The 23,397-nt window shown below is 40.9% G+C and overlaps 1 protein-coding gene across 1 annotated transcript; it reads left to right on the forward strand.

Annotated features, from left to right (window-relative positions):
- Window positions 1-15,353: 15,353 nt before the first annotated feature.
- Slc30a1 (solute carrier family 30 member 1) lies at window positions 15,354-22,548 on the forward strand. The gene is made up of 2 exons (XM_076872993.1): window positions 15,354-16,044; window positions 17,636-22,548. The coding sequence occupies exons 1-2, from the start codon at window positions 15,423-15,425 to the stop codon at window positions 18,541-18,543; spliced, it is 1,530 nt and encodes a 509-aa protein (XP_076729108.1). The 5' UTR covers window positions 15,354-15,422; the 3' UTR covers window positions 18,544-22,548.
- The last annotated feature ends 849 nt before the right edge of the window (window positions 22,549-23,397 follow it).

A 23,397-nucleotide genomic window follows, 5' to 3' on the forward strand; every position in this document is an offset into this window, starting at 1 on the left:
GGTCAACAGTAAAGCTAAGACTAATGATTATCTGAGGTCAAAGGCCTCATAATGCCTCCAACCTCTTGCTTCAAGTTTTCACTTCCCCACATTCTTCCTTAAGTCTAACTGAAGTTACTCCTTCTGCCCTCCCCAGGGTTTAACAGAGACAGTGCTTCTCTAGTGTGAGGCCTCATTTGCTCTATTTAAGAGGCAGCTCCAGAGAAGCCTTGGACTACTCACTTGGAGGGGCTCTGTGGGGGGCCACAGGGAACAAAGCGGACTCTTCCATATGTTTGGTTCTTTTACAGTCTGCTTGAATGCCAGACAATTGCATTTCCTTGCTCCACTCTCTCCAGGGATTATTTTCCCTGGAGAAGAGGAGACAGAGGTAAGTCAATAGAATGCAAATAAGATATTGAGGAATAGTACTCATGACCATGGGAAGCTGCAGGGAAAGGGTCATAAGGGAGGCTGATGGAAGGGATTTTTCTGATTCTAATGGATATAATTTAAATTCGCCCTGATCCAGAGGGAGGCTGTGTTGTCTCCTTCCCAGGGAACTCACGATGGAAGAAGGTCTCACTACCTAGGGCTGGTTTCACTTTATCCCCAATTGGGAGTAGAAAGATGGGGAAACTTGTCTTGAACTCCTTCCAACTTTACAGCGGCTCTTTCCCCATTCTAAAAAACACTAGTTCTAAGCATTTCAAAAGATTAGCGTGTGTTAGGAAACTAATAAGCAAGCCTTGGCTAAATGAGATCCACTTTGAATTTGGCTCTCACCCTGCATTAAACCAGCATGGACAAGCCTAAAATGAGATGGTTCTTACATGGCTCCCCGGGCAAAATTTTGAAAACGAACAACTGACATTTTCTTCTTGATATTTTCCCACTCTCCTGCCTCCTTCAATTAGACATGCAGTGGGAAGAGAAGCAGAGTTCTGAGATTATTCCCATGTACAGGATTTTATTTTGTGAAGTCTCTTTTGGGGGTAAATATCCACTAGCATTTGCATCAGTTGCTCTTGAATTGCTGCCTAATATGAAACGCTTCAATTGGGAGAGTTTCTCTTAAGCCAGTTCTCCCTAAAGGTAAAAGGAGATATTCCAAACTCTATGCAGAAGCATTTTAAGAAAAAAAGTATGACAAATCTGCAATCCATTCTTTTTTTTTTTTTTAGGTACCGGATATTGAACTCAGGGGTACTGGACCACTGATCCACATCCCCAGCCCTATTTTGTATTTTATTTAGAGATTGGGTCTCACTGAGTTGCTTAATGCCTCGCTTTATGCTGAGCCTGGCTTTGAATTTGCAATCCTCCTGCCTCAGCCTCCTGAGCCGCTGGTATTACAGGTGTGTGCCACCAGACCCGGTTCCATTCTTTACATCAACACTTAGAGGACACTTTTCATCAACCTTTTCCAATCTACCAACAAGTGTGTTCATCAGTTAGGAAGCATTTACTGAGCCCAGCTTTATGTCAGGCAAAGTGGGGGTTATCCAAAAAACAAGGCTTAATCTCTGCCCTTAAAAGTGCCCAGGCTGCGGGGGATATAAGAATAACTCATAGGAAATAACCAGAGGCTAATGCAAGGAAATATACACTTAAGTTCTAAGTGGCATAGAGCAGTCCTTACATACAATGGAATTTTGCAATTAGTAGATTAAAGTAGTAATCAAGTAGTTTTTACTAGAGGGTACATAGCCTGAACCGGCTTCCACGAAAGGACAGATCTCTTTTGAAGAGGCAGAATGAAAAAAAGCAAGCAAACAAAAAGAAATAAAATGAGAATAATGAAAATTTAACCTAGCACTTTCAAACTTTTTGTTCTAAATTACTTGAATCACATAAAAAGGTAAAGGGGCCCCATGAACTCATCACTCGGCCTCACCCTTTATCACTTCGTGACCAATCTGGCACCATCTACATCTATACCCTCGCCTCTTTTCCTGACCTCTTTATTTTGAAGTAAATCCCAGACATCATATCATCTCTAAACATTTCAGTATTTTACCAGCATTTTGTTGCAAGCAAGATCAAATCATACAGGTCAGAGCGTGTTTCGAAAAAAATAGAAACAAAACTGAAAATCTTGGCACAATAAAAATATCCCCCAAGTCTCAGCCAATAGTGCATTTATTACTATTCTGTTTTGTGCAACAACATCCTAGCGCATCATAAGAACCCTAATGTTTTTTTGGAAAGGGTTGAAATAAAATGTGTATGTCCAGAAATGCATGCTTTTTGCGGTACTCCTTGGATGGTAATGGAATGTTGGAAGCATATGGACAAACACTTGTTCCTGTACATCTGCTGAAACTTAAGTATATTTCTTTGTACTATTTTCAACGTAGATTGAAGTGATATTTCAGGAACACAGGGTTTTTTTAAAACAAGAGTTCAACCAAAGTGGCCAGTGGAATCTGAGGATGGTGGGACAGTCTGGGGCAAGGAGGTAAAAGCACAGCTGAGGAAGAGGGAACAGGGTGGGCGTGGGAGGCAGATGGGGCACAAGAGGCTCTGGAGGCTCCGGTGGGATGTGAAACTGAGTGGGAGGCGAAGAATGAAAGTGGAGCATGTTAATCTTGGAATGAGGATGAGTCATGCAGAAAATGAGATACTTTCCCACTGATGCTCTGAATAACACCCCTTGACTAGGAAAAGAAACCAAACCAACATTGCCATTGATCACAATGGAGAGAAGATATTGCTTTGAAGTGCGTAGTGGAGGAGCAGGCACCCCTCCTGGTTCTTTCACTCTCTCTGGGTGACCTGGTGCAAACCATTTAATCTCCCATGGTTTCATATTCCTGGTCCTCAACAAAAGAGCATCCAGGCTAGGTTATTGCTAGGTCCCCTGAGAATCACAGCATTGAGCAACTCAGTTCATTGAAATGTATCATAAAAGGGCAAGTAGATATGAATGTGGAAGTGACTTCCGGATGGTGGCAACAGCAATTGAGACAACTCAGACCATGCACAGACTATAATATAGGGAACTATAATAATGGCCCTAGCTCACATTTGTCCGATACTTATGTGCCAGCTACTCTATTAAGCAGTATCTATACATTATCTCACTTAGTCCTTATAACAACTCTTTGAGGTAGCTTCTAATTTTATCACTGTCATAAGCAAAATGATGCACAGAGAGGGTAAATAATATGCCCAAGAAACACTATTAGTTAACCAGAAAGCCAGAGGTGGATCTAAATTCCAAACCCTTACCCACCATGCCCCATGCTCTCCTGTTGTGTTAGGGTGTGTAGAATAACTGCAAAAGTCTTGCATTTTATCATTCACTCAAAATCTAGCAACCTTCCTTAAATGGCTGGTTGACATAAAAACTCAAAGGGGTTCCTACTGGCAAAACTAGGACCAATTCAGCATCATAATTCAGTAATTACTTCAAAATGACTGAGAATACTTACTGATAACAAATAGATAAATGGGGAGGAGTCCTGCCTACTGTAGAACAATCAAAGCTGACTGTAAACATAGAGAGATTGCTGGAGCCAGAAAAGCATCACTTGACATTCCATATAGGGATCAGGCAAAAATAATCACTGATGCTAAATTGAAGGGCAGAATGTCGATGAACAAGTTATTTTCACGGTCTTGTATCTCTCCCAAAGACTGCTCACTAGTTCAAGGGAGAAAATTAATTATACATAGGGAAATTGGGCAACACTTTGAAGGAGTGATATATACATATATATATATCACAGAAAGGGGCAGATGGACGTGTATGCCTCTAACCGTGACACCCTTAGGATACAATGTTGATTTTGCAATATTCCAGCCAAGAAAATATAACAGGACATCAGAGAAAAGGAAAATAGGAAAGTTTTATTTTAAAAAAATGGTGAGGGAACTGTATTCTTACTATTCTTAAAAAATAACAACAACCATAAAACACAAAGAAAGGCGGTGGAAATGTTTCAGATTAAAGGAGGTGAAAGGACAAGGCAGCCAAATGCGGTCCTGACTCTGCACTTGATGCTGCACAGTAGGGGCAGGTGGACAAAGCTATAAAAGACATTATGGGAACAGTTGGCAACACTGAAATAAGGACACTGCCAATGTAATTTTATAAAGTTGATAATAAGTTTACTTTGATTATGTAAGAGATATTCCTATTTTTATGAAGTATACTCTAAATACATGATATATGTAACTTAACCTCATATGGTTCAAAGAGAGAAAGAGGCAAAGGCCAGAGAAAACAGGGTAAAATCTAAGTGAGAATACAGATATTCCTTGATTTTTATGGGATTTTGTCCCCACAAAATTCATCATAAATTGACAATGCCGCAAAATGCATTTAACACATCTAACCTGCCAAACATCACAGTTTACACACACAGCCTACTGTAGACTCCTGGTTCCTACCCTCATGATGGTGTGGCTGACTGGCAGCTCCAACTCACATTGCTAGACATTATGATGCCACATATGGCTCATCTGTGAAAATATCAAAATTGAAGTTGGAAGTACAGTTTCTACTGAATGCGTATAGCGTTTGTACCATCATAAAGTTAGGAAATCATAAGTCACACCATCCTTAAGTTGGGGTCCACAAATAAGACATTTTGTCTTGTAGTCAATATGACATCACATTAGCAAGAGGTGTGGTCAGATGCTGAGTTCCTGAACTGGGGTTCGGCTGGGAAGAATGACTGGTGTTGCTAAGCTGAGCTGGCTTCACCAACCAACATGAAGATCACAAAGATCCCAAAGAAAATAGGCCCACCAGTGAACATATGACAGAGCAATTCCACTGTGAGAAACACCAGGAAAACCCACACCTCTGTATGGGTAAGGAAAAGATTTCCAGGCATGGTCCTACAGCCTACTTATTTCACAGAAGTCTACCCAATAGAAGGATCCGATAGGCCTGTTCAACTCACCTTCCATTTGTAACATATATTTGAAATACATTGGGACTGGCAGGATGAATGGCAGTTGGGAGAAGCAGTTGACACAAGGAGCAAACAGCTACCATTGGAGGACATAATACATTCTAGGTCCTGGGGAAACCATGGAATGAGTAACAAATTAGTGGACAACTTTTGACAATAGGATTATTATTGTTGTCATAAACTTGATTCACTACCATGTCCTAGGTCCTGAGGGTATTAAAAAGATAAAATAGCCCAGATCTGTCTTCAACAAGCTTGGAGGAGGGAAAGGGAAACACACAAATGGAATGCATTATGGGGCAGAAATTGAAAACACTAATCATGAGTGTTCTTGGCACTTTGTGTGTGTGTGTGTGTGTGTGTGTGTGTGTTCTTGTCATATTATGCTGGATTTTATGGAGTAGAGCAATCAGAAAAAGCTATGTTGGGGAATATGGCATCAAGACAGGTGGTAGGGGTAGGCTTTTCATTCATTTATTCACTTACACCTTCACTCATTCAGTCATTACTTTTGATTGAAAGGTACTACGAAAGACACTTGAAGAGAACAATGAAATTAAAAAATGCTGAGGGGAGAAGGAAAAAACATGTTTGGGATTTGTAATAGTGAAATATATAATGGGTTCTTGTGACTGTGGTAACTAATTAACACAAACTTTATAGTTTAAAAACAACGGAAATTGTTGGGCACAGTGCACACACCTGTAATGCCAGTGACTTGGGAGGCTAAGGCATGAGGATTGCAAGCTCAAGGCCAGTTTAGGCAACTTAGTAAGATCCTATTTCAAAATAAAAATGACTGGTGGTGTAGCTCTGTGGTAGAGAGCTCCTGAATTCAATTCCCCATCTCACACACACACACACACACACACACACACACACACACCACGCAGAAATTTATTATCCTACTCTTTTGAAGGCCAAAAAGCCTAAAATCAAGCTGTTGGAAGGCTGTGCTGCCTCCTGAGGCCTACAGGGAATTCTTTGCTTTTCTCTTCCAATTTTCAGTGGCTGTTGGTGTACCTTAACTGGTGGCTGCATCACTCTGATGTCTCCATTTTACAAGGTCTTCTCTATGGGTTTAATCTCCGCTGTTGTCTAAGGGCACTTGTCACCGGATTTAGGGCCCACCTAGGTATTCCAGGATGATCTATTCATCTCAAGATCCTTAATTATGTCTGCAAAGAACCTTTTTCCAAATAAGGTAACATTCACAATTTCCAGGAGTTAGGACATGGAAATGTCTTGGTGGGAGGACACCATTCAACCTATTACAGGCTTCTTCCATGTACCAGACATTGCCCTAGGCTGTTTGTGTGTGTGTGTGTGTAGTATATTTCATCTAATTCACAACTTGATGAGATAGATTGTTATTTTGGTTTCCATTATAAGAAATGGAGAAAAACGAGGTGCAGAGACATTAGGTAACTTGGAACAATCACTTAATATAATTTGACTTGCGTTGAGAGTTTAGATTGAGGAGCAGTGCTTTAGACAGCTTTTTTTTTTTTGTGTGTGTGTGTGTGTGTCACTGTGAACAAAAGAGTTGACAAGAGCAATATAGTGGAGTAAACGTTTATTTGGGGCTCTTGGTTTCAGAGGTCTCGGTCCATAGAAGGCTGACTCTATTGCTCTGGGCCTGAGGTGAGGCAAAACATCAAGGTGGAAGGATGCAGAAGGGTGTGGAGGAGGAGAGCATGAAGACGTAGCAACAAGGAAGTGGAGAATGAGCTCCACTTCCCAGGGACAATATATATACTCCAAAGGCACACCCCCAGGCCCATCTCCTCAGCACACCCTACCTGCCTATAATTACCACCCAGCTAATCCTATCAGTGGATTAACGCACTGATTAGGTTATATCTCTCATAATCTAATCCTTCCAATTCTGAAAATTCTTGCATTATCTCACTCATGATCCTCTGGGGGACACCTCATATCTAAATCACAAGTTGTGAGAGAGGATTTTGGATAGACTGGTTAAAGTCACACTCAGGATACTGTAAATGTCTGGCTAAATTTTATACCTTATGCTATGGGTATTGGGAAACCACTGAGAGTTTTTGAGCAAGAGCAGCATGAATATTGTTGTATAGGAATATTAACCAGAAAGCACTGTGTAAAACAGATTGAAGGAGGGGAATGGGAGCCATGTTAGGAAATGCTTACACAATTGCTACGAATGATGATGGATGCCTGGACCACAGAATCAGAAAGGAATACTTAAAGAGCTCATCCTTCTTCTCCTCTCAATTTGTGAAGCCAGACTCTGGTTTCCATTAGGCTTAGCTCTTCCATCTTCCTAGACTGCCTAACAGGAGGCATTTGAGAGCTAAGACAATCTCTATTTGCTCCAGTTTAGCAGACACTGTTTCCATTAGAGAACTGCACTTAAGATTTGGAGGCAATGGCATGAACAGCTCCTAGAAACACAATTCCCCATTGTCTTGATAGTGGTCTCCTTGAAGGCAATGGCACTTTGGGGACTAAGAAATGTCTCTCTTGAGTTTTAGAGATAGTCAACTCTGACCTTATGATGGAGTAAACCTTGAAGGCAGCGTAAAGTACAAGTGAAGTCATTACCAAGGGCTCACCGGGAATGGTCTGTAGGGACGACTGCGAGGAAGTTAGATCTTTCTCTCTTCCTCTAGAATGAGTGGGCAAGCAAAGAGAAATGTCTCTCTTTTCATTTCCCACCTACACTACTTGGTGACTACTGCTGCTGATGTTCCTGGTACAACCCTTTATTCATATTAGTTTTTTGGGTTCCTTGTGAGGATTTGATGAGTAATGATTGACAGGCATTTCCTGCTGGATAATGAAGGTTTGGGTACAAGAGACCATCAGTGGTACTCTGAGTCCTCAGCCCAACCTATCAGGCTTCAGGGGCCATTAAAGCAAGTCAGAATAACAAAATGATTTTAAAAGCTGAAAAGTAACTATTTTTCTCTCACACAGTGTAAGCAAAAACTGAAACCCTACTTGCACCTGGAGTTTGACTAATTTTAAAGAATGCAAGGATAAGACATTTGATTTCATTTAACATTTTAATATAGAGGTAAATATATGTTCGTCTGCAATTAAAATTCAAACAAGACGTACGAACAAAGAATAAAAAAGTAAAATAAATGACTTTTTAAGGTTGAGGTTGTTCCCACCCTCCAGAGAATAACTTCATACAATATCCTCCTTCTAGGGATAAAAAAAACTCATGAATAGCTGGGAACAGTGGCACATACCTGTAATCCCAGTGGCTCGGAAGGCTGAGGCAGGAGGATCTCAAGTTCAAAGCCAGCCTCAGCAAAAGTGAGACAGTAAGCAACTCAGTGAGACCCTGTCTCTAAATAAAAATACAAAATAGGGCTGGGGATGTGGTTCAGTGGTCGAATGCCCCTGAGTTCAATCCCCAGTACCTCCCTGCCCACAAGAAAAAAAGCACAGGGTGCAGTGAAACCTATAGTCCTAGCTACTGGGGAGTTCGAGGCAGAAGGATCACTTGAGCCCAGAAGTTGGAAGTTAGCCTCAGAAACACAGTGATACCCTTCTCAAACAAAAAAAAAAAAGAGAAAGAATGGAAGAATGTACAAAAGAAAGAAAGTAAGAGAAAAGAAGAAGGAAGGAAGGAAAAAAGAACGATGTAAGCTTATATTACCTGGGTACTCAAAATGTGACCTGGGGACTATCAGTATTAGACTTGGAGCTTATTGGAAATGCAGAATTGCAGGTTCCACTGCAGAACTATTAAATCAGAATCTGCATTTTATTAAGTTTTCCAGGTGATCTGAGTGCACGTTAAAGAATGTGAAGCACCTGACTGAGAAGACAATACTTAGGCCCTTTGCAAGACACTCCAGTTATTAAAAAAAAAAAGGAAAAGTAAGAAATGTATAAATGCAGGAGGTAGAAGTTAAAGAATGTGAAGCACCTGACTGAGAAGACAATACTTAGGCCCTTTGCAAGACACTCCAGTTATTAAAAAAAAAAAGGAAAAGTAAGAAATGTATAAATGCAGGAGGCAGAACAATTAACTAATTCACCCTACAGAATTATCTGTGAGTAGGACCCAATTTTGGAACACATCACTAGAGAATCAGACCTTGGAGTGACCTGTTAAAGAGGTGTCACTCACAAGTAGGCCACTTCCCCTTAGTCCTTATAGTAATTACAAATTAATAAAAGAATCATAGAATCAGAAACTTTTAGAACTGAGATGAGCTTTAGAATTTGTAGAAGTTAGTGCATATGAAGTCTTGAGCCTCAGACTGGGTTTGTTCCTCTCAAATTTGGCTATGATGCTAAAATAAACATTCTGGTGCAGTTAGGGCTTTGTACTCACAAACTCAGAACAAATTTTTTTATTTCATGGAGTCTCCATCCGTAATCTACAGAACCTGCCTTGCAAACATCATAGGGTTATTGTGAAGCTCGAAAAGGAACAAAAACTCTGAAAACTATGAGAACCTAGAAAGTTATCATGACAGATTCTACAACTGGTTCCCAGTTTTAATCAATTAATTGCATCTTGTGTGAGACAATATCACAACAGAAGGGTGATATCCTGCTTGAAGAACAAGGTGAGCTAATTCATGAGACTGTGTCCTGGTGTTTTCTATTCTATCCAGAAGAAATGGGCCATCTGATTCTCATCTGATTCCTTGTGTGGATAGGGGAACCTGGGTGTTCAATAAAGATCTGTGGAATGAACGTAAGGATTACCATGAGCATGGTGATTTGTCAACATTCACTCATTCAACAAATATTTACTGTGTACCCCTATGCTAGGCTGACTAGAGTGACAAAGGTGAGTAAAATCACACACTGTCCTTGCCCTTCATAGAGTTTACAATCTTATTATTTGGTTTAATGAAAAATTGCATCTTTATTTAGTGCCACCAAAGAGCAGGTAATGAGCTGAAAGAACTTGTACTACAGTGACTTGAAGTGGTCAGAGGAGCCAGGGAAGACTTCCTGAGGAAGTGGCCCTTGAGCTGAGAGCTGAAGGATGAACAAGAATTGATGTGGGGGGCTGGTGGTGTGGCTCAGTGGTAGAGCACTTGCCTTGCATGCTGAGGAACTGGATTTGATCCTCAGCACCTCATAAAAATAAATAAATAAAATATATTGTGTCCATCTACAACTTAAAAAATATATATGTGTGTGTATATATGTGTGTGTGTATGTGTGTGTATATATATAAATTTTTTTTTTTTTTAAAAAAAGAATTGATGTGGGAAAGAGGGGCAGGAAGAGTGTCCCAGGAGAGGGAATAGTATGTACACAGGCTGGATTCATGGGCGTCAGAAAGGCTAGTCCTATTGGGTGGAGTGATATCATGAGACTGGGGAGGCTAACCAGAACCCAACGATGCCCATCTGTGCATTCAAGTCTGGGTCTTCTCCTTGGAGTTCTAGAGCCACCAAAAGATCTCTGCTTGATAGTAGTGGTGGAGGACATATGTTTTTGAAATAATCAGATCTGGGTTTTAAAAGGTCATAGTAGCTAAACAGTAAAACTCAGGAGGAGGAAGGCAGGATGATATGTGGAGTTAGGCAGATATTTTTATAGCCTGGAAGAGGCACTGGAAATACTCCCCTCCACAGGTTTTATTCTATCATGTGACTGTCCTGAGAGGCCCCAGGGCCACCAGGTAGGATATAGGGAGGCTCTATGGAATGGGCTCATCCCTCTAGCCAGAGAAAGTGAATCAACTGGGTAGCTAGCTGGCAAATGAGTCCTTTTTGAGTCCATCAGAATGAGTTTCCCAAACGTAAAATGGTTACAAAGCAGTTGCTGAATTTGCCAGAACTCAGCTCAGGATTCACAGAAAACACAAGTACAGATGGCTTAAAAGCTTCACTTGAGAATATCAATCAGGCAGCTCTACCTCCTTTACTCACCTATTATAACCCCTTAGCTCTTATAACTCCTCTCTGAGGCCCAGAGAAGCTTAATAACTTGTCTGAAGGCACACAATAACTTTTAAGGGTTAGTTCCTGATGTTTCTATCATCCTAAAACTCATTAAGTGTGTGATGCTTTCAAAATGCTCCACTGGTCAGTATCATCTTTGTAGACAAGTAATGGGACAGTCAAAAAAAAAAGCTTTGACTTCTTTTTTTTAAAAACTTCTGTACTTTCTGCTTTAATTAGATCTCCCATCCTTAGAACAGCCCTTCTTTTGAAAGAAAGATTGGGCAGTTAGCCTAAACTTTAAGACTGACTTGCCTGAGTCTTCAACAATTTCTGCTATTAAGTAACCTGGAACCTAAGAAACTCACAAAATTCAATGAGCCTTACTGTATAGACATCAGTGCCTTTAGTTCTAGATATAATTTTCAGGCATGACTAGAGAACAGTTAGATCCAATTTTCAGTGTCCAAGATAAAATGAGTTTCCCTTTGCTTCTAGTCCTTACCTGCCATTCTTTAGCTTAACCAACACATAAAAAGAGCTCAGCAACTGTCCTGGGCCTGTCACAGAACAATTCTGTTCTCCACACTGTTGCTGTTTCTCCTCTGCTTGCTCCTGGGTTTCCTGCTCTGAGAATTTCTTTCTTATGGTTTCCCTTATACCTCTGGGACTTTTTGTGCTGTTTCTGGGTTTTGTTACTGCATTGTTACTTGTTTATTCTTTGTTCTCCCAAAGGACTGGGAGCAGCTAAAATAAACCCCAAACCTTGGTCCTTGAATTGTTGCTAGAAATTTCAGTTCATATTTGCAAGAATCATTCATGTAGTTCCAAAAGATGAAAAAACAAACAAAACCTGATTTCTGCATGAGTTTTGTTTCAAGATTGAACATTAGAAGTGATTTAGGGTCTGGGGCTGTGACTGTGGCTCAGTGGTAGAGCACTTGCCTGGCAGTGTGAGGCACTGGGTTTGATTCTCAGCACCATATATAAATAAATAAAATAAAGGTCTATCAACAATTAAAAAATATTTTAAAAAAGAAGTGATTTAGTGTCAACTGAATCAAATTCAACCCGATTTTCACGTTTTGTTCTTGTCTTTCCACGCAAGGCAGAGCTTTATACACTCATGATTTTTGATAACCAAAATTCAGAGGTCTGTTTGTGCCTCACAGCTTTTACAAGAATCCTACAAGATTCTTTCAAACTTTAACTGAGAGCAAGGATAGGGCCAAAGGGCTGAGATTGTAGGGTGTGTGTTAAGCAGTTGACTTGCATTCAAATTGGCAGTCTCTTTCCAAAAGGAACATTATTCTCTCATCTTCAAAGTATGCTGTGTTTGTCAGTTTGGATACTAAGCAAGGTTATCAGACAACTTCTCAAAAATTAGGAATAAAAAAATCAAGCCATCTTTCTCAACCTGGGGTCACAACCTCTGGGAGTGTTGGTGAATAATGGAATGGTCACTTTATTTTAATCCACTTGTGGCTGTGCCAAAACTCCTAGGATAACCGACTGAAAAGAGAGAAACTTGGTAGTCAAGCTGCAAGAGCATTTGCCCACACAATGCTGGGCAAAAGGAAAGTTTATTTGACTGAAATATTTTTCTACCCTAAAAATATTACTTTCTCTGGAGCACATGATTATGACTTCTCTGACAACCTGGAAAATGTAGTGTCCTCTGCCCCACCAGGTTATGAGGGAATAAAGCACATTGTTTGGGAAATGGCTTAAATGTTGCATAGAGTAGGTTCTCATAAATGGCTACTGAGTTGACTATAACTCACTTTTTTTCTATGGGTCTAAACATCTCCTAATTTAGCCTGTTTATTGAAAGACTGTTAACCTGTTTGTGAAGCAAGACTGCCTTTTGCACTTATTGGTTTTTCTTTAGATATCAAATTCTTGCATTTGGTGGGATGCACAGAAGCCTTCAGTAGAAGCAAAATGGTCCTCCAACTGTCCCCTGGCCATTCCCATGAGAACATTTTAACCACGAGTGGCTCCCCAATTTCTGTATAAACGGTTTCACTGGGAGCTGTGTTTACATATGTTCAGAGAAAAATGTCACTTGTCCACATCAAAGAAGGGGAGATTGGTGGTCCTAAAGTTCATAAATCCAATTCTTAGCATTGCCACCATCCATATGTCACTTCAAAATCACATTTATAAATGGAGCTCATTATTAACCCCTTAAACTAATTTGAGATTAGGAAGAAGGAGGTTAGGGAAAAGAAGATCTGGGAGGAGAAGATCTGAAAGGAGAAGATTAGGGAAAAGATCAGAGAGGAGGTGGTCAGGGAGGAGGTTGGGGAAAAGAAAAAAACATGTAAGTTTCAAAGCCACAAGGGATATAGTCAAAGCAACAAGTGACCCCCTGTTACACCCCCTTCCCAACCTCCTTACTACAGCACTATTTGTCAGATTGGAAACATTGTAATTATCTTTGTTGAATTCTCCTATTTTTCTCCCTCCCAACAACCAATAAATCATCAAATTCTGTCAATTCTTCTTTTATAATGTCTTGCAAACTTTCCTCCATTCTTCTATATTCCAGCCAAGCAGAAACAGAAGATGAACATCTGGCTCTCCAAGCTAGATAGGGAGATGACAAACACACCATATACACATCACAAAAAAATGTATAAGAATAAGTGGGTGGGGTATGGGCAAAACAACACAGCTCCAAATAAGCCTTACCTAGGCATCTTAAGGCAATGACTGGCAGTACATTTATAGCAACCTGGAGCAGTTAGTTGGGGGGTCCTTCATCCAATTCAGGGGTGAGGCCTTAAAGGTCCATCTCAGGCCATTTTGTTGACTCCAGTTACCAGCCCACTTTCGATCAGGAGGTCTTGGCTTCCAGATTATTCTCCACTCATATATATATATCCACAGTACACATTCGTTCAATCTAAACTTAGGGTTAGCAAAACTTATGAAGAGCACTTCATAGTAAACTTAAGATTTTTATATTCTATCTCCACCTGGACAGCTTTTTCTTTTGTATTTTTACTGCCCCTCCCCCTCCCCCTAGCAGCCAACACAGGGTTCCGCTGTTTGTGGTCTATAAATAAAGTGTGAAATCATAGAGCCTTTAGAATTTTGGAGTTAGAAGAAATCTTTAGAGTTCCACTTGTTCAGTCCTTTATAGATGAACAGGTGTAGAGAGATTAGGTGACTTGGTCAAAGTCACGCAGCTGGCTTGCGACAAGGCAAGGATCAGAGCCCAGGTTTCTCCAGTTTGAAGTCCGTCCCTAAACTGTTCTTAGATAATCAGTGACAGAAATACCTGACTTACACAAGGTCTCCCCGGGAGGTGATGATAGGAGTAATTCACTTTACTAAACCATTTACAAAGATTCTCGGTTCAGGCCACTCGCCTGAGGGCTAACTCCTCAGCTCGGTGCTAAACCGAGAGTCACAAGTTACGTGCAGCACTTGTTTATGAGTCTGTTGGCCTAATCTCAGGCTCCTCTGCCCGGAGGACGCACCCGAGGGCCCCGCACGCAGGGGCTCTGCTCCCGGCCCCTCCCAGGTGGCGGGTCTGTCACACAGCCGCCCGGCGGCCCGCCCCCACGTGGACTCGGCTCCTAGGATCAAAGTCTGTCTAAAGCCTGGCCCCCGCAGGTGTGCTGGGGGCTGTGAGGACCCGCAGAGCCGAAACCAGGACCCCGCAACATCGCGGGTGGGGGGGGTCTGCCTGCCCGCCCCTCCCCCTCTGCTGCACGCGGCCCGCACCCCGGACCCTCCCCCACGACGCCCGCCGCTGCACCCGGCCGCGGCCCCGGGCCCACGCCCGGCTCCAGGAGGGAAAGGCCCCGCCTCCCTCGGTTGAAGCCGAGACCCCGCCCCACTCCCGCCCCTCCGCGTCTCCATCCAGTAGCGAGCGCGTATGGGAGGGACGCGACGGCTGTCGTGAGGGTTCCTGGCCAATGGGGAAGCGTGCCGGGTCTGGGGGGCGGGGCGCCGGGGCCTTGTCACGCTCGGGTCCGTGTGAAAACGGGGGTTCCGAGTGCAAAGCAAAGTTTTTTTGTAAACCGTCTGCAAAGGCGGGGGGGCGAAGAAGGCGCCCGAAACCGGGCCGAGTGCAGCTGCTGTGGCTGCCACCTCTTTAGCGCTTTAGCCGTGGGCTCCTCAGTCCAGCCACAGCCGAGGAGACGAGCAAGGAGAGCCCTCAGATGCTCGGAGCCTTCTCAGCGCGGAGCCACCCGCCGCCCTCGTCCGCCGCCCGCCTGTTCTCGGTCCCCCGGCTCTGGAAGTCCCAGCCCCCCGCCGCCGCCGTTGCCGCCGCCTCCGCCCGGGTGCGTGTGTGGGGGCTGCTGGGGCCGAGCCGGGCCTCGGCGCCGGCTCCGAGGACGGACGCCTGAAGAGCTGCGCGCCGCCGGCCGGCCGAGGACGCCTACAGGCGCGGGGCGCGGCGGCCTGACCCCGGGCTCGCCCCCGTGCGGCCGCGGGGGCCCCGCAGCGGTTTCCCGAGCGGCCCGCCGCGGGCCGTGAGAGCCCCGCGCCGCCCGCCTTCCTCGGTCGCCCGGTCGCCGACCCTCGGCGCCTAGCCGCCGCCTCCCGAGTCGCCCGGCCGCCTGCGGCGGGCCACCGAGCCGCAGCCATGGGGTGCTGGGGTCAGAACCGGGGCCGGCTGCTGTGCATGCTGATACTGACCTTCATGTTCATGGTGCTGGAGGTGGTGGTCAGCCGGGTGACCTCGTCGCTGGCGATGCTCTCCGACTCCTTCCACATGTTGTCGGACGTGCTGGCGCTCGTGGTGGCGCTGGTGGCCGAGCGCTTCGCCCGGCGGACCCACGCCACCCAGAAGAACACGTTCGGCTGGATCCGGGCCGAGGTGATGGGGGCTCTGGTGAACGCCATCTTCCTGACCGGCCTCTGCTTCGCCATCCTGCTGGAGGCCATCGAGCGCTTCATCGAGCCGCACGAGATGCAGCAGCCGCTGGTGGTCCTCGGAGTCGGCGTGGCCGGGCTGCTGGTCAACGTGCTGGGGCTCTGTCTCTTCCACCATCACAGCGGCTTCAGCCAGGACTCCGGTCACAGCCACTCGCACGGGGGGCACGGCCACAGCCACGGTCTCCCCAAAGGGGTCCGCGTCAAGAGCAACCGCACCGGGGACAACGATGTCAGCGTGGCCCCGGGCGAGCCCGGGCCAGACCAGGAGGAGACCAACACCCTGGTGGCCAATACCAGCAACTCCAACGGGCTGAAACTGGACTCTGCAGGTAAACGGGGAAAGTCGCCGCCGCAGGTGGTTGGTTTGGGCAGCCCGGACCCTCGCCTGGCCCTCGGCGGGATGGCCCGCACGCCCCCTGGTGCCCGCGCGCCCAGGTCGCGCCGCCTCCTCCCGGCTGGGTCGGTGTCCCGCACTCTCCCCCTTTCATCCTGGCGGAGGAGCGTGGGGGCGCGATTCACTTGAAAGTGGAGGGACTGTGGGTCTGAGGGTAGGAACGTCGGGGGAGACTCATCCCATTGCACCCTGCACCCGCATTTAAGTGTCTTTACAGGTTGTATTTTTTAGAGACTTGTCTGGTTTTGCGTAACAGGGTCAGAATGCTTTCCAAGTTCAATTCCTTGCCCTCCTGGGAAATGCAAAAAACTCCCAATTGGTCCTAGATGTTGGGCTGTAGGAACCCTTCCTCCCCAAAAGTAGTTCTTATGCCCATTGAACAAGTTTCATAATGATGCATTTAGAGCACATAAACCCTGGTTAAAGGTTTCTTTTATGAACACCAGTGTGTATTTCACTTAATTGACACCTAATCCTGAAAATCATAGGCTTAGGGACCTGTTGGGGCATGTTTAACGTTTACTTCACTTAGGACTTTTTTCATTATGGTACTAAAGTAAAAGTGATGGTAATGCATTCATCTTATATTTTTAATGAAGGCTTTTAATTCTAAACATAAGTACTCTGGAAGGAAATGTGGAAAATGTTGAAAAAAAGGAATGAAAGAGTCAACCAATACTACTCACGCACAGATGTTAACAGTTTGTATTTTTTTCCATTTTCCTCCCCATATGTATTTATTTACCTGGTTGTATCATTCTACAGAGACAATTTTCTTTTTCAAATGCAGGATATCATGTTAGTGAAGTTTTAGTTGTGCATTGAAAAGGTTTAATTAATATTGGGTTTTTCTCATTCCATTTGGCAGGGTGTTATTCTAGAGAAAATTAAGCTACTCTGTCTGGTGTATAATTCCTTTTAAAAATCAGTACTTGGGACTTTAAAGCTTTTAGGGTAGGTAGTGATCATTTAGTTCCAACTTTACTAATAGTCTCTGTGATTAAATTGTTGATTTGTTAGTTTTTAGACCCTCTCTACCTAAAGTGTCTTTTATATTCTTGATAAACCGTCACAAGTTAGAACTGGTTTTATTCTCACAATCTACCTCAATGATGGTAGAGAAAGTCCAGTGTTAAATTAGGCATTTTATATTAGTAGGTATATCCACAGCTGCATTTAATGGATGATAATCTTTAGTTCTGTGTTTTCCTTTGTATATGCCAAAAAATGCAGCAGAATGTTTATAGGACCCTCACCCCCATAGAAAAGATATACTTTTTAGGAAGGAGAGAGAGTAATTAGGAGAGTGGAGAAGCATTATTTTAATGACTTAATTTAGCCCTGGCCATTATGTCCTGGCTTGTTCCCAGAATGTCAATTTATATAAAATTACTCTGAGCATACTTTGGCGTTTTTTTTTTTTTTTTTTTTTTTTTTAATTTTACTTTCTTTACCATTTGAATTAGAAAAGGATGTTTACATAAAAACACTTCAAATGTATTTGATAAAATTTTTTTTCTTTGTAGATCCAGAAAAATCCAGAAGTGATGATGCAGTGGAAGTACAAGTGAATGGGAATCTTATCAGAGAACCTGATGATATGAATTTGGAAGAAGAAGATGATAGGGCCGGACAACTTAACATGCGTGGAGTTTTTCTGCATGTCCTTGGAGATGCCTTGGGTTCAGTGATTGTAGTAGTAAATGCCTTGCTCTTTTTCTTTTCTTGGAAAGGTTGTTCTGAAGGGGATTTTTGTGTGAACCCATGTTTCCCTGATCCCTGCAAAGCTTATGTAGACATAATTAATAGTACTCATGCATCAGTTCATGAGGCTGGTCCTTGCTGGGTACTATATTTAGATCCAACTCTTTGTATTGTAATGGTTTGTATACTTCTTTACACAACTTACCCATTACTTAAGGAATCTGCTCTTATTCTTCTACAAACTGTTCCTAAACAAATTGATATCAGACATTTGCTAAAAGAACTTCAAGATGTTGAAGGAGTTGAGGAAGTTCACGAATTACATGTTTGGCAACTTGCTGGAAGCAGAATCATTGCCACTGCTCACATAAAATGCGAAGACCCAGCATCATACATGCAGGTGGCTAAAACCATTAAAAGCGTTTTTCATAATCACGGAATTCATGCTACTACCATTCAGCCTGAATTTGCTAGTGTAGGCTCTAATGCAAGTGTAGTCCCTTGTGAACTTGCCTGCAGGACTCAGTGTGCTTTGAAGCAATGTTGTGGGACACGGCCACCAGCCCATCCTGGAAAGGATGCAGAAAAGGGCCCAGCAGTTAGCATTTCTTGTTTAGAACTTAGTGACAATCTAGAGAAGAAGCCCAGGAGGACTAAAGTTGAAAACATCCCTGCTGTTGTGATAGAGATTAAAAAAGTGCCAAACAAGCAACCTGAATCATCTTTGTGAGTCTTGAAAAAGATGTGATATTTGACTTTTGCTTTAAACTGCAAGAGGAAAAAGACTCCATTGAAATTCTAAGTTTGCCAAGTAGTGTAATTGAAGTCCTTGTCTGGTCACACAGTTTAATTCTATTTTTGTAAGAACATAATGGGACTGCATAACAGAGTTCTATATTACAACTTTGTGATTATTAGTGCAGAGTGCAGCTATGCTGTAACAATTTTTGAAAGCCAGTTTTAACACTATGTTACATTTTTGTTTAAAGTAAGTATAAACCTTATATAACATAATGACATTTGATTTCCGGTTTTCCCATGATAAAAAATTAGGGGGATAAATAAATTAAAAATTGTTACTGGAATTTCTCTGCTTTTCTTTCCCCCCATTGTTATTCTTTATTAGGATTATAATTGGTAGACCTGTAAGTTTTGGGTAATGTTTACTTGACCTTTGAAATCATTACATATTATAATGGCAGCGTATTTTAAGAGTGACTAATGGCTATGAGCAGAAAAGTAAGATCAGTTACTTTTCCGTATTCTATATTGCTACTCGTTAATCCAATAAACAGACAATTAAAAAATTGAATTAGAGTTTACACATAATAGGCTAAATAGGGAGTAAGAGCAGGGAAGAACCAAACTAAATACTTTAAACTATTGTGTGTTAATATTCAGACTACATCTCTAAATTATTTTGAGAATTTCAACTCCTTTCTTCTACCAAGGTTAGCCTAAAACATGAACATGTTCACCAGCATTACTTTCTTTGAAAGATTGATATTAGAAACATTGAGCTAAAAGTTTACTCACAAAATATCTAAATATTTTTAAGGATTTTAACTTGATCTTAGCTTGCTAAATGCAAGGTATTAATGTAATCTTTTAAATTGTGGGTGTTTAAAAAAAACTTTGAAGTTAAAGGCATTTCATGGTGACTAATCATGAATGGATTTAAACAGCTTTTTGAGTACAACCATTTATAGCTTGTGCTTTGCCAAGAGCCACTAACTTGAAAGAAAAGAAAGATGGTTAATACAATCTGGATATTCTTAGCAAAATTAATAATTAAGGGAGAATTGAAGATTCTGTAAGTCATCAGTTCTTGACATTGCTTAGTTCTTAGACCAGTGACTTATTTTGCAGGATGTCATGCTTTCCATCCAGGAAATTGTTCTTGGCTATTTGATTATTGCTATAGATTTTAAATCCAACACAAATATTTTAAGGTTATTTAAGTTATATTTTTCTTGTTAGAAGAAGGGGTTCTGCTTTGTGAAGAAAATGAAGATTTTTGTCCTCAGAAGAATGGATATTAATATCAGTTATCATGTATAGCTCTATTTTTCTAGAAACAAGGTATTCTGACTACTTCAGTAACTTTTATAGCTGACTACTTTTGGGATTTAAAATAATTCATTGCTTAATAGGTCTTAAGATGAAAGTGTTTGAATATGACAGTTTTTAAAGAGATGATCTTTTGTTGTAGATGGTGTTTTTTCCCCTATTATATGCCTGTTGCTGGCAATGGGTCTACTTAAGAACAGCTGGTTTTTCCAATGAGAATGAGGTAATTTTAGGAACATAGTTTGTAAGTTCACGTATATTATAATGGGCCAAACTATAACCTGCCAATTTGGAATATATCTTGATCTTTTAATACTCTTATCTGATAGTGTGTCATTCAATTCTTTACCTAGTAGTTGCTTTGAGTTTTGCAAAAGGTGTTTTTTTCTTTTTAAATATGAAATTGAGCAACCTATCTGGGTGAACAAGAGAAAGCTGCAAATTTTATTGTATCATGTACATTCCTGATTTAATACTTTATAGAACATTTTATTAAGATCTCAAAACAATTTGTTACCTAAACATTTTAGCAATGATACAATAGGATAACTGGTAAAATATATTACATTCAATGGGGTTTTCTTTACAATGTTCCATTTGGGGTCTGTCTTAAAGGTGGTATAACACCTAAGTAGAAGACATCACCAGAGTAAGAATTTTTAAAAATGGTATATAAGCACGGGACAAGGGCTTTGTTTTATTTTTCAAAAGTGCTTTGAAGGGATAGCCTTTAGGTTTTAGATATTTCACTTTTCATAATTTTTAAGTAGCTTATGTGTAACAAAGTGGTACCATAGGATTTTCTTTTTCAAAGGACTCTGTCATAGCAAAATCAGTGGGCACTGACTCACCTTTTGAGTTTTAGCAGAGAATTATTTATTTCTTTACAATGCACTTTCTAACCCATTTTTAGCTATATTAGCATTATCTTTAAGAAAAAAAGACATGCTTTTATATTTAAATGTTGCGGGATTTAAGTGTCTTTCTCAAAATAGTTTATTCCTTCCGGAAAGAAAATGCGAGAAATATCCTGAATTATTGGGAGACTTACATCCATTATTTAAATATGCTGTTTTATAACACTGCATCAGTTTTGGGAGTTGCATCTCTCCTACTGGCTCTTTTATATTTGAGCAAGATCAGTGTAGAATGTTTAGAAACTTGTCTGAAAATTTTATTGAGAAGAAGGTGCTGCATATGCCTGATTTAAAATTAACCAGGAATTTTTCCAAGCCAAATGCAGCCTTAGTGATGAGAGATTTAATTCTCTATTGTTAACTTTTAGCTTGTATGATTGTTTATTCTGGAAGATATCTATGTTATAAAAGTTTGGACTGGAACCTGAAAAATAAAAATCCTCTAAAATTTAGCTGTATGTATATTTGAGAAAACAAAATGCTGAATAACTTTATCCTAAGGTATGTAGTTTGAATAGGAAAAATTTCCATTAAGTGCACCTTGGAAAATCACTCTAGGTAGAAGGTTATGTTAACATTTGTGTCTTGTTAGCATTCAGTTAATTTTGAATTTTTGAAAAATTTAAGGGAAAAGACCTATGGAACCTAATGTGAAATGTTTAGTAGGTTAACTGGTATTGAGTTGAAGACTTTTACTGTTTATAAGCAGATCTCATTTGAATGCTAAACATGTCATTAACCTGCTGTCTTAAGATGTTCACATATACACAAATATGGAGAGTAATTCTGCAATTTAAAAATATTTATTTTAATACTGAGTTTCAGTTAAGTGATAAAACAGTGTTAAAACTCTTGGGAAGGTGGAGGTTTTGTTTGTTTGTTTGTTTGTTTGTTTGTTGTTTAAATTGAAACTGTGTCATACAGTATTCCGTGTCTCTGAAATGGGAATTGTAATAGCACTATTTTGATGTAGCTCTACCAGTATGTGGTGATGCTAATTTGTTTCACTAACAAGCTCTGGAATGTTTAGCAGTCATTTTCACTGGCACAAGAGCCTTTTGTATGTTATTCAATTTAAACTTTTAAACCAAAAATTTTATGGTTCAGTGTCTTTGGCAAAAAGATGCTGAAGGGAATGTAACATACAACTAATATGTGGTTATATATAAAAAGACACAAATTGCCATGTTATGGTTCTGCCTTGAAACAGCACAATGAAGTGTATTCTGTGATTCTTATGAAACTTTCATAATTGTGTTGTTTTTGTGTCTGCTGTTGCCTGTCTTTTGGGCCAGATATGGCACAGTTAAATGCAGTTATCATCTCATTAAATGCAGATACAGATAAACTGTCTTTTAGTGCTGCAACATTTTACCTAACTTCTAACTTTTTGTATGTTTTTTGACTGTGTGTTATTTTCCAAAGCTGTTCCTACCTCACCACGAGGCTTTATGGATTGTTATGTATTATAAATGTTCTATATGAGACAGACTACTGTGTTTCTTCTCATTTATTAAAAGTTAAGTAGAAAATAAACTAATTTTCATATCTACTTTGTTTTGTGCATATGGCCTTCCCTTTAATGCTAGGGTGAGTTTTGTGAAAGAAATGGGATTCAGGTATTGAGTTGAAAGGTGTAGTTCAATAACAAATGTTGCTAGTGTGCAGAATAATGATTTCAGGACAGTAGTATTGAAGGAAACAAATGTGGGCAAAAATTGTAGTAGAAATTGAAAGGGTAGCTCCCTATCAAGGTCCACTAATAGGAAATACTGAATGCCTATGAATCTTTTCTTTTAGTTATAATCATTAAAATTAGATTTTATATAATTACAGGTAAGCTGCTACTTTTGATACTTCCTAGTTTTTACTTGTAAGCATTGTTACTAATAAAGATTATGAAATATTTTGTACCTATGTGATCATCTAAAACTTAAAAGTTAGTACATGAATGTGTTAATTGCACCTCAGGATTTCCACAAATAAGCTCAAAATAAAAATTTTTCCTTGAACTTCTGCTGGGAGGTAACAGTTGAAAAATAAGTTGGCAATAAATGGTAGTAGATAAACATTCAAAGGAACTGATAAATACAGTAGATATTCCAAAGAAGTGGTAAACATCTTTGGAAAAGAGTATGTCAGTTCAGATGGAGTGGGGCTGACAGGTGAGGCATCACAGGATAGCAAAAACGACTGGGGGTTGGGAAGTAAAAGCAGGTGGTAAAAGACAAGGTTAAATTTATGTTAAACAGTTTGAACTTGGTTTTATAGGAAAAGAGATGTTACCAATTTGAATGGATGAACGAAAAAGTGGAAAAAGTACTTAACCATACAGGATAAATTTGGAGTGGGTTATAGTGAAAGTAACTACAGGAAGACAACTCCGTTTACCTGTTATTTGGAACTAAAAGTTTGAACTAGCTCTCAGATATGTCCACATCTACATATACACATTTCAGTTGATTCCACATGCTCTTTTATATTTTAACATTTTCCGAATTCAGAAGGTTATCTCTTACTGAGTGTGTCTGAGAAAAATTATCTTCTGGGGCAATGTGGCTTTTCAAAATATCTGCTAATTTTCCCTAAAATCAATT

The sequence above is a fragment of the Callospermophilus lateralis genome, chromosome 13 (assembly GCF_048772815.1).
Source record: "Callospermophilus lateralis isolate mCalLat2 chromosome 13, mCalLat2.hap1, whole genome shotgun sequence".
NCBI classification, from domain to species: domain Eukaryota; kingdom Metazoa; phylum Chordata; class Mammalia; order Rodentia; family Sciuridae; genus Callospermophilus; species Callospermophilus lateralis.